Source organism: Littorina saxatilis, linkage group LG3 (assembly GCF_037325665.1).
Source record: "Littorina saxatilis isolate snail1 linkage group LG3, US_GU_Lsax_2.0, whole genome shotgun sequence".
In the NCBI taxonomy this organism is placed as follows: Eukaryota; Metazoa; Mollusca; class Gastropoda; order Littorinimorpha; family Littorinidae; genus Littorina; species Littorina saxatilis.
Window position 1 is genome coordinate 17,150,869 of NC_090247.1, and position 12,168 is coordinate 17,163,036.

At 42.4% G+C, this 12,168-nt stretch overlaps 1 protein-coding gene across 1 annotated transcript; it reads right to left on the reverse strand.

Moving 5' to 3' along the window:
• Positions 1-4,047: 4,047 nt before the first annotated feature.
• Positions 4,048-11,646, reverse strand: LOC138961750 (uncharacterized). The gene is made up of 3 exons (XM_070333422.1): positions 11,309-11,646; positions 10,028-10,156; positions 4,048-5,420 (listed from the first exon to the last, which is right to left on the reverse strand). Exons 1-3 carry the CDS (start codon positions 11,631-11,633, stop codon positions 5,158-5,160), a joined length of 717 nt encoding a protein of 238 aa, XP_070189523.1. The 5' UTR covers positions 11,634-11,646; the 3' UTR covers positions 4,048-5,157.
• Between the last annotated feature and the right edge of the window lie 522 nt (positions 11,647-12,168).

A 12,168-nucleotide genomic window follows, 5' to 3' on the forward strand; every position in this document is an offset into this window, starting at 1 on the left:
TGTGTGTGTGTGTGTGTGTGTGTGTGTCATTCGTTGATTCTGAACCTGTTACCTTTTCTGGTACAAGAACAAGCTTAAGAATGTAACTGAATGAACAACCTAGTACTTTCGAGGGTTTTACAATGAGGATTATAATTTTTAATATTCATAATGCGAGGCGACTGACTGGAAAGCGAGAACTCTTTTATTAACTACCCTGCATAATCAGGATGCAACGGTAAATCCCCACTCCTCCAAGACAGAACAGCCCGACTCAAAACGCGTAGAAGTTCCTCCTATCACGCGTATTGTGGCTTTAACTCCAACTCGCAGCAATCGCTAATCTTTACTTTACCCGCAGGCTCCTGTGTGTGGAACTAACCAAAATGGATTCAAATGTGTGCACGTGTTGCTAATTTCTCACGTAAACCCTAAAAAAAAAAATAGACTGCCAACGTTCCAAATTTCAGAATAAAAAAACAGGACAGGTCGGAACATTTGTTGTTGACAAAACAATAGGGGAAGGGCTCCTAATATGGACCACTTTTTGTTTCATGCTGATAATTAGCTTGTTTTCTTGCGAAGATGTTTCACATTGTGTTTGGTAGTCCTTCTCTCTTAGGTTAACCGTTAGGCCTAATTAGAGTGAAATAGCTTTGATAGACACTCAGCAAAAATTAAATACAGAAAAAATCACAAATGGTCCATATTAGGAGCCTGGGCGCCTAATATGGACCAGTAAAGCGGCCTTCACGAATCACTGTAAAAAGCCCTCTATACTTCAAAATAACATCATACAACTTAGTGTAGAAGTCAGACTAATTAAAGTATGCTTTAGCTTTATCTGTTTCTGGTTGCTGAGACCATTATTTGAAGTACACCAGGAAACTAAAAAAGCTTATCAAAAACAGAGTGAAAATAAGTGAAATTATCAACTTCCACGAAAAGAAGACTTTTTGTTATATTTTTTTTAAATCTCGAGGGCTAGTTATAGGTTATTTCCAGCAAGCTTCTTTATGAATTAATGAAAATAGCATTCAGCTTTTATTTTCTTCGATTTGTTGAAGGTGGTCCATATTAGGGGACTCACACATACTTTGAGATTTTGCTATTATTTTTTGTTTGCAGGAGAAACTCGGGGTCAACACTGCTAAAATGTAACAAATACGGTCTTAGCTGTCATATAATATAGCAATGTTTGTGTTATAAAAGCGTTGGCTGTGGACAGAAACGAGTTCGTTTTAGGCGGCAAATTTAGAGTGAACCATGCCAAAAGTGAAAAAAAGAGAAAAAGCCTAACGGTTTTGAGATTTGTGTTTCTGCAACTGTTTTGACATGTGCAAGTTATCCAGAGAGGGTGAATACAGCGAACAAAACTTTTTTGAGCGCTCTAGCGCCGTTAGTTTGTCAGAACAGGAGGTGGTCCACATTAGGAGCCGGTCCATATTAGGAGCCCTTCCCCTACGTTACAGTCACAAGTTCATCAACCCAACGGTCTTTTAAGTGAACAGACAAACAATGAGTAAACACAACTTAGCTTGACGGAATGTTCGGCTGATTGCTAGGAAGTCACAAGCGAATGAATGATTATATGACGAAATGATGACGTAGAAAGGGAATGACGTCAGCGTCATAATAATAGCGAGATTTAAGAAACAGCACGTTTCGTTTTGCAGCTCGTTTCGTTTGGTGAATGAGTCACCCCGCGAAACGGAACGTGTAACGAGACGGCATAGGCCGCAGACAAGATTTAGATGTATTCACGTTTCGTTTCGGAATGAAAGGCCGGGCATGGCAGGATATGATCCGCTGACTGGGCATGGCATAATTTCAACTCCACGAGTCAATAAAGGATTGACATACTCGCATTGCACGCACAAGAGCTTCACATTTTTCAATTCATGCACCTGATCACATACGAAGCCAGAATAAAAATTCGATGCGATGACCTACTTCTGCTTCGCCATTTGCTTTCTCACCATGAAGTTGGATAAATGTACCAGGATCAGCACCCTTCAAAATATTTCAGTTCACAACAGTTGTCTACCTCCAATGAACACATTCTCAGCGCTGAAAGACTGTGAAAGGGTTGATGAATCTAGCAATGCATAAAATGGCCAACAAATAAAACTGTTAGTGTGCAAAAATACTCACAAAAGTTGACGAAATATTGTTCGTTTTTTGGGGGTGGAAAACGTGACTGCGTTTTGACGTTCCACGTTCCGTTTCAGTTGACCTTCACCTTTCCAGCGAGAGACCCCCGAAATAATGACGTTTACCACAACTTCAAAACGAAACGTCCCAACGTTTCGTTTCTTAAATCTCCGTAATGTCAAGCGGGCGAACATTCCGCCAAGCTAAGTTTGTTTGTTCGTTCATGGGCTGAAACTCCCACGGCCTTTACGTGAATGACCGTTTTTACCCCGCCATTTAGGCAGCCATACGCCGTTTTCGGAGGAAGCATGCTGGGTATTTTCGTGTTCCTATAACCCACCGAACTCTGACATGGATTACAGGATCTTTTTCGTGCGCACTTGGTCTTGTGCTTGCGTGTACACCCGGGGGTGTCCGGACACCGAGGAGAGTCTGCACACAAAGTTGACTCTGAGAAATAAATCTCTCGCCGAACGTGGGGACGAACTCACGCTGACAGCGGCCATCTGGATACAAATCCAGCGGGCTACCGACTGAGCTACATCCCCGCACTACCGACTGAGCTACATCCCCGCCCTGCCAAGCTAAGTGTTGCTTACTCATTGTTGGTCGGTGCACTTAACAGACCATTGAGTCGATATAATTTTGACTGTAACGTATTGTTTTGTAAATAACAAATGTTCCAACAACTTGCCTTTCTTGTTGTTTAAGTTTCTCACGCAGTCCAGTAGAATTTCATGACGTAGAACCTGATATTTATTGAGCGAAGCCGACTTTGTGAATTCCATTCCCATGGCTTGCTGCACGAAGCGTTGGCACTGAATATGTGGTGAACAAATATCTCAAAATGACAATAATTCAGCCACGCATGCGTATAGTCACCTTGCTGACGAAGAAAAAGAACGATCAAGGATCGAGGTTAAATCTGTGCCAAAGAAAAAGACTGTGATAACCATGAATGACCTGAGACCTGTGGCACTTACTTCTGTTTGTATGAAAGTCTTTGAGAGAGTTGTTTTGTTCAAATTGAGTGATTGTGTGAAAGATTTTATTGATCCATGTCAGTTTGCATACAGGAAAAACAGGAGTGTTGATGATGCTGTGTTGAATGTTTTAAACAAGATCTACTCTCATTTAGAAAAGCCTGGCTCTTATATTCGCTTGATGTTCTTTGATTTTTCCAGCGCTTTTAATACTATACAGCCTCATTTAATGGCGGAGAAGCTTTTTAGCATGAATGTCCCAGCAGCCACCATCCTCTGGGTTATGGACTACCTGACAAACAGGCCACAGTATGTTAGGGTGGGGGGGCAATCAGTTTCAGACACAATCTGCACAAACACAGGGGCACCACAAGGCACAGTACTCTCACCTTTTCTTTTTTCTCTCTACACAGCAGATTTCAGAAGTTCTAGTGACTCCTGCCCCATAACCAAGTTTGCTGACGACACTGGACTGACCGGACTGCTGACTGTTGACGACGACTCTGACTACAGGCAGGAGGTAGATAGGTTTGTGGGGTGGTGTGAAAACAACTATTTAGAGCTTAATGTGGGGAAGACAAAGGAAATGATAATGGACAACAGGAGGGGGGAACATGTACACAGGGAGATAGTGATCAAGGGGGAGGTCGTAGAGAAGGTAGAGCAGTATAAGTATTTGGGGGTGATTATAGACAATAAGTTGACATGGAAACCAAACTCTGATGCCCTTGTGAAGAAACTCCACTCTCGCCTGTACTTTTTGAGAAAACTCAGGTCTTTTAACATCAGACAAGAAATCCTTCAGATGTTTTACACTTCAACGTGCAATAGTGTGTTGTACTTTGGCTCCGTGTGTTGGGGTGGCAACATCAACAAGCAAGACAGGGATAGATTAGATAAATTCATCAGGAAAGCAAGTGGGGTGGTTGGGAGGAAGCAGGACAATTTCACATCAACACATGAACGACGACTGACTGACAAGGTACAGAAGATTTTGGCTGACGACTCGCACCCACTCAGACCGGAATTTGACAGTAGACGGACAGACAGGAGCAACAGATTCAGACAACCAACCGCAAGATCCACACGCTACAGAAATTCGTTCATTCCATCTGCAATTCACATCTTCAATTCTCAGGTGGGGCGGTAGATGCTGGTGTTGTCGCTCTGATGCACGGGGTCAGTGTTCTGTATTGTTTCAGTATTGTTGATTTTGTTTTGCATTCTACTCTCTTAATCTTAGACAATATGTGATAACCGGCAAGGTGCTGACTTTCTTTTGTGCATTGTTGATGGTGAATGCATGTTAATTTATTTTTAATATACTTTCTTATGTGATAACCAATGTGCTATATTTTCTCAGGACAAAGAACAAATGTTTATTTTGAATGTTTTATGTATGTTATTATTACGGACACAAACGCTCAGCAATGTAATTTCTCTTTTAGAGATTAATAAAGTTATTGTATTGTATTGTATTGTATTGTATTGTATTGTATTGTAAATTATCGGAACGTTGAATTCAAGACAAAATCAAACTTTCACAAGAATTTAGACTATCAATCAGCTTGGGCTCCCAGCCACATTTGCAAATAAGACACAGCATCATTTGTTTGTGTCTGTAGTTACTCTTCAGGGATGGCCAAATATCAACATTTTAACTAGCCATCATGGCGAGTAACTTCAATAAAGTCACTAGCCCCCCAGAAATGTCACTGGCCCGGTACATGCATAGTTGCTGCATATGCGGTGTTTATATGGCTTTGAAACTTGATATGACAACCAAAAGGGACGTATTTGATCAGATTTTCACTGGCCAGCCGGGCGAGTTGCCAGGCGGTTTCTACTAGCCCAGCGGTTTTTTTACTCGCCCCTGGCGATCGGGCGGACGATTTGGCCATCCCTGCTCTTGGTAAAAGCCGATAGATCGAAGCTTTTTGTAAACGTTCCAACAATTTAACCTTTCTTTTTTTTCTTTTCTGTTTTAATTCTTGACGTGGACCGCTAGCAGTCTATCTGTCTTGCAGATTTGATTGTCACCCTACTGACAGTTTCTCTGGTAGAGGATCCAGCCAGGATCATTTTCGATCCAGATGCCAGGATAGTTGACTTCTGTGGCATCCCCGAGTGGACATCTCGTCTCGGATAGATAGTACTCAAAGTTGAGACAGTAGAAGGAGGTGCTCTGGACACAGGCCTCCATGCACGTGGCAGCGTCCCCGTCAACGTCAACTATGTTGTGACCGGCGATTCCCGCCTCGTGGTATTGAACGAAGTTGGGAGTCAGGGAGGAGACAGGGCAGTCTGGGTTAAAACAAACAAACAAAACAAAACATATAGCAAGAACGATGAACCATTATTAACCATCCAGTCAAGCACAGTTCCAAAGAAATGTCAATCTGATTTTTGTTCCCTGCAAGGGGATAATAAAATAACGCCATTTGCATGTTCCAAACTTGCAGACTTATTCATTATAACGCACACTGATTTTTGCATCGGTTTGGAGTACATTTCTTGCAAATTCCCCATTCAAGCGGTTTGTTAATATTTGTGCTTTATCAACTAAGTTACTGTTTGTTTGGGAGAGTGTCTCTCTCTCTCTCTCTCTCTCTCTCTCTCTCTCTCTCTCTCTCTCTCTCTCTCTCTCTCTCTCTCTCTCTCTCTCTCTCTCTCTCTCTCTCGTGCGCTACCACACAGTATTGACTGCTTCATCTCTTTTTGAATGTTTGCACAATACAGACCGTTTTGAATGTTGATATTTCACATGTCACTTTGTTTTAGTATACCCTAAATATGCTGAGTTAAGAGAATATTATATTCCACGAAAATACACTAGAATCCCATCATTGTTTAAATTAACCATGCTGTTTTCAAACACTAGTAAGCCGCTATTGCTACGTTTTTTACATTTAGTCAAGTTTTGACTAAATGTTTTAACATAGAGGGGGAAATCGAGACGAGGGTCGTGGTGTATGTGCGTGTGTGTGTGTGTGTGTCTGTGTGTGTGTGTGTGTGTATAGCGATTCAGACTAAACTACTGGATCGATCTTTATGAAATTTGACATGAGAGTTCCTGGGTACGAAATGCCCGAATTTTTTTTTTCATTTTTTTGATAAATGTCTTTGATGACGTCATATCCGGCTTTTCGTGAAAGTTGAGGCGGCACTGTCACGCCCTCATTTTTCAACCAAATTGGTTGCAATTTTGGTCGGGTAATGTTCGACGAAGCCCGGACTTCGGTATTGCATTTCAGCGTGGTGGCTTAAAAATTTATTAATGACTTTGGTCAGTAAAAATCTGAAAATTGTAAAATAAATATGTTTTTTATAAAACGATCCAAATTTACGTTTATCTTATTCTCCATCATTTTCTGATTCCAAAAACATATAAATATGTTATATTCGGATTAAAAACAAGCTCTGAAAATTAAATATATAAAAATTATTATCAAATTTTTTTTTTCGAAATCAATTTAAAAACACTTTCATCTTATTCCTTGTCGGTTCCTGATTCCAAAAACATATAGATATGATATGTTTGGATTAAAAACACGCTCAGAAAGTTAAAACGAAGAGAGGTACAGAAAAGCGTGCTATCCTTCCCAGCGCAACTACTACCCCGCTCTTCTTGTCAATTTCACTGCCTTTGCCGTGAGCGGTGGACTGACGATGCTACGAGTATACGGTCTTGCTGCGTTGCATTGCGTTCAGTTTCATTCTGTGAGTTCGACAGCTACTTGACTAAATGTTGTATTTTCGCCTTACGCGACTTGTTCTACATTTGTCATGAAGGCGCTTTCCATTCGTAATCCATAATCCGTAAACGAAACAGGGCGATACTAGTAGGATGTTCTTGTTTTTGTTCACAATGTGCATTTGTATGCTGGTGCTTGAGATGTGCTCATCTCCATGAAAAGGGCCCAAGGCCTACTCATTAAAACATTCAGACATTCAGATTTCAGACTTCTCTCTCTCTCTGTGTGTCTCTCTCTCTGTCTCTCTGTCTCTCTGTCTTTCTCTGTCTTTCTCTCTCTCTCTCTCACTCTCTCTCTCTCTTTCTCTCTCTCTCTCTCTCTCGATCTCTCCCCCTCTCTCGATCTCTCTCTCTCTCTCTCTCTCTCTCTCTCTCTCTCTCTCTCTCTCTCTCTCTCTCTCTCTCTCTCTCTCTCTCTCTCTCTCTCTCTCTCTGATGTTTTGCTTTTCATCGTTCACACACGCCGTATACTCTTGCACATCATCCCTGTTGCCCAGTCTCTAAGCTGCCACCTATCTACCTCATTGCTCAGTCTCTAAGCTGCCACCTATCTACCTCATTGCTCAGTCTCTAAGCTGCCACCTATCTACCTCATTGCTCAGTCTCTAAGCTGCCAACTATCTACCTCATTGCCCAGTCTCTAAGCTGCCACCTATCTACCTCATTGCTCAGTCTCTAAGCTGCCACCTATCTACCTCATTGCTCAGTCTCCAAGCTGCCACCTATCTACCTCATTGCTCAGTCTCTCTGTTGTCAAGTATATATGCTGACCTTTATCGATGACATATATATATATCTATGTGCCTACGTCCGTATCGCCAAGTCTCTCTGTTGCCCAGTCTCTCTGTTGTTCAGACTCTGTGCTGTCCGATAACATAGTGGCTACGTTCCTATTGTCAAGTCTCCTTGTTGTCTGACTAGTCTCTATGTCGCCCAATATCTTTGTTGTTCAGACTCTAAGCTGTCTGGGGTCCTGATTTGGCCTATATGGTCCGCAGGACCCAAAAAGCAACAACTAATAACTAACTAACTAACTATCTAAGCTGTCGCATAACTATGTGGCTAAATGTTCATATTTCCAAGTCTCCCTGTTATCTAGTCTCTCTGTTGCCCAGTCTCTCCGTTGTTCAGACTCTATGCTGCAACACACTAACCTTATTGACTAGTCTCTCTGTTTTGGCAAGTATATATGCTGACCTTTATCGATGACATATATATATATATATATATATATATAGATATATATATATATATATATATATATATATATATATATATATATGTATAGGTTACAACACGAGTGGTTTTTTATATGGCTTGTATTTCAGTCAAGACCCAGCGGATGAATATCATCGGGAGACACGAGCCTTTGGCGAGTGGCTCTCGATTGATATTCCCGCTGGGTCTTGACTGAAATACAAGCCATATAAAAAACCACGAGTGTTGTAATCTGTATATCCCATTCTACCATCAAACACAAAGTGTAGACTACTAGCGGCACTGTTGCGATCTGTGGAGTGTGAAACGGTGTTTTCAGCGAGACTTGGCCTTTTTGCAACCTTAAACTAAGTGACCGTCGCTGAAAAAATAAAACGAATGAGTGCATCTATAAGTACGCGGTAACACTACTTTCAGACCGTTTAAAAGCTTTAAGTAAAGGTTCATAAGTTGCAAGAAAGTAATGAAGTCGTATAGAAATCCATTTAGTTGAAGCGCACAATTCTTTTGCGTTTCAGGTCGGCGGAACGGGGAAACCGGTTTGGCCCCCATTTGGCTTACTCGACTCGATTCAGAATCGATTCCACGTTGTTTTTTTCGAACGCATTATTATACAATTAGTCTTATTGACAGAGAAGCAAATTTTAGGGAACACATATGTAGATTTAACCATTTGCTCCCTATTTGAAATGTATCTACATGTTTTGCGAGTGTGTTTGCATGAACCTAAACTGGTATGGGTGCGAGGAAAACAGGACCCAAGTCTGTCACCGCCGCTTGATTGCATTTTGAAAGAATATGACTGGATTACGGAAAAATACACACATGTTAAGTTCTTAGATACCTTCATCGCCAATGTGGACTTACTGCAGAGCCAGGCAAAAGAGTAGACTTGCTCGCAAAACACGTGAAACAGCTGATGATAGCGAAGCCCAACCGTGCCAGGTAAGGACGGTCTGACAGATTCTCAAAAGTCGTCTGCTAACGAAGCAAGGGGAGGGTACTCGTGTTTTTGTTTTGGTTCGCTAGCATCTGGTTATCTTGTAAGTTGAATGTTCGTTTTTTCCCACCTGCATTGCTTTCATAATGAAAGAAACGTTTGCTTATTGCATCTCATACATCAGATCAGTTCTGAGATTCATTTTTGCGTGCAACTGATATGGTTTTCTGAGCCGTGCAATACGATTTTGGAACTTCATACAAATGTGTCACATTGTTCGGCGCGAGGTCAAAGGTCGGGAGCAAAGTAGTTCTTCGCCCAAATCGGAATCTGCACTATCATATATTTTTTTGAGTCCATGATGTATTTATTGAGCTATAAAAATACAACATATATACCCATACTGAAGTAACAGAGACAAAGAAGGGAGGTCATGGGATATATATATATATATATATATATATGTACAAGTTTATCAATGACATATATATATATGTGTGTCTACGTCCGTATCGCCAAGTCTCTCCGTTGCCCAGTCTCTCTGTTGTTCAGACTCTGTGCTGTCACATATCTATGTGGCTACGTCTATTGTCGTTGAGTCTCTGTGCTGTCTAATGGCTATACGTTCCTATTGCCAAGTCTCCCTGTTGTCTAGTATCTATGGCGCCAAGTCTCCGTTGCCTCACACCTATGTGAATAAATAAACAAGAAAGGTAAGTTGTTGGAACGTTTGTTATTGACAAAACAATACGTTATAGTCACAAAATATATCGACCTAACGGTCTTTTAAGTGCACAGACAAACAATTCGTAACAATAACTTAGCTTGATGGAATGTTCGGCCGCTTGTGAGGAAGTAACATGCGAATGAATGATTATTACTTTTTTTGTTTTTTGATTCTGAATAATGAACGTTGGCAGTCTCTTTGTTTTTGGATTTATTCATACCCATGTGGCTACATACGTCTGCACAAAGTTGAATGCAAGTAGGAATACTGACCGCTGACGCACTGGTTGAGGCCCTCAGAGACGTAGTGGCCAGGTGGGCACACGCACACGTTCCTACGACATATCACGTAAGCGTTGATCCCGCAATCCGCTGCAGTGCTGCAACTTTTCTCCCACCACTCTGCAACGGTAATTGAATGAAGTGTACCAGTGTACTCATGATACAGGGGAATGGTAAATGTCATTGAGAGAGGCAGAGTGATACAGTTTGAGTTTATTCTGTTGTTTAATACCCAGTGGTTACATGTGTTATTATTATATGAAGCCTTATATCGCGCGCGTATCTTTAGACTCGGACTCAAGGCGCAGGGATCTATTTATGCCGTGTGAGATGGAATTTTTTACACAATACATCACGCATTCACATTGACCAGCAGATCGCATCCATTTCGGCGCATATCCTACTTTTCACGGCCTATTATTTTGGTGGACATTTTTTATCTATGCCTATACAATTTTGCCAGGAAAGACCCTTTTGTCAATCGTGGGATCTTTAACGTGCACACCCCAATGTATTGTACACGAAGGGACCTCGGTTTTTCGTCTCATCCGAAAGACTAGCACTTGAAAAGGAAAGGGTGGAGGAAATTACTAACGCCCTGACCCAGGGTCGAACCCGCAAACTCTCGCTTCCGAGCGCAAGTGCGTTACCACTCGGCGAGTTAATTAGGTTATTCTCCAGTCATACAAAAACGGGGTGGGAGGGGGAGGGGTAACACACCAAGAGGTGCACAGCGAGAGATAAGATGAGATGAGATGAGGTAACGAAGTCTTCCATTACCACGAGTGTTCGTTTTATGTCATCAAATACGACAAGAAGTACTTTACGAATGAATGTACTGATACTCATAGGTTCTTGAAGAGAGTTCCATACTGCGATGTCAGAATAGGCTGAACTTGATTCAAAGAGCTGCATCCTTGAATTGGGGACATGAAGTGTTCGGTTAGGTTTGGTTTGAAATTTGGAGGTGAAAGCACACACATATATACATACACACACACACACACACACACACACACACACACACACACGCACACACACAGACGCGCGCAAGCAAGCATACACACACACACACACGCACACGTCGCGTGTGCGCGCGCACACGCACCCACACACACACACACACACGCACATCCGCATCCACACACACACGCGCACATCCACATCCACACACTCACACACACACACACACACACACTCACACACGCGCGCGCGCACACACACACACACACACACACACTCACACACATGTTCCACGCTGCGATTGCTTACCTTCTGCTTCTCTGACAGCGTACGTCTGTGCCCCGACCTCTGCGACCTTCACGTCAGAAAACGTCATTATCTTGCTATGACCTTGACAGTTTCCCGGCTGCACGACCCCTGTGAAGGTGAAGGACAGACAAAGTGCATTCCGAAGACACCTTGACGCGCAAGCACCCTTAGCGACCTCTTGGGAACTGAACAGTGTGTATTCTGTGAATAGAACACCTGATGTCCCGGGTTGCTGAGCGAACACTTTACTGTTGACCTCAGTCTTAACGAGTTGCATGGGAAGGTAGATGAAGAGAGCGGTTAGTAGAGTTCCCACCAAAAGCATGATGATTCCAGAAACCTAGACAACAAAGAACCTGTGGTGAGATGAACAAAGTTAAAAAAAAAAATATTCTGTTCTCACCAATACAAGAACAGCATAATACAATTCGAATTTACGCTTTTGGATTTTTGTTTGTTTGTTTGTTTGCTTAACGCCCAGCCGACCACGAAGGGCCATATCAGGGCGGTGCTGCTTTGACATATAACGTGCGCCACACACAAGACAGAAGTCGCAGCACAGACTTCGTGTCTCACCCAGTCACATTATTCTGACACCGGACCAACCAGTCCTAGCACTAACCCCATAATGCCAGACGCCAGGCGGAGCAGCCACTAGATTGCCAATTTTAAAGTCTTAGGTATGACCCGGCCGGGGTTCGAACCCACGACCTCCCGATCACGGGGCGGACGCCTTACCACTAGGCCAACCGGAAGGTTTCGCTTATGGAAGCTTGAACAGGAAACGGCAACAAAAAGAACAAGTCGCGTAAGGCGAAAATACAACATTTAGTCAAGTAGCTGTCGAACTCACAGAATGA

Coding starts and splice junctions, on each gene's coding strand:
- LOC138961750 (XM_070333422.1), bottom strand. CDS start 11,633: ATGCTTTTGGTGGGAACTCTACTAACCGCTCTCTTCATCTACCTTCCC. Junction 10,157..11,308: donor CGCTGTCAGAGAAGCAGAAG/GTAAGCAATCGC, acceptor TTACCGTTGCAG/AGTGGTGGGAGAAAAGTTGC. Junction 5,421..10,027: donor CCTCAACCAGTGCGTCAGCG/GTCAGTATTCCT, acceptor GTTTTAACCCAG/ACTGCCCTGTCTCCTCCCTG.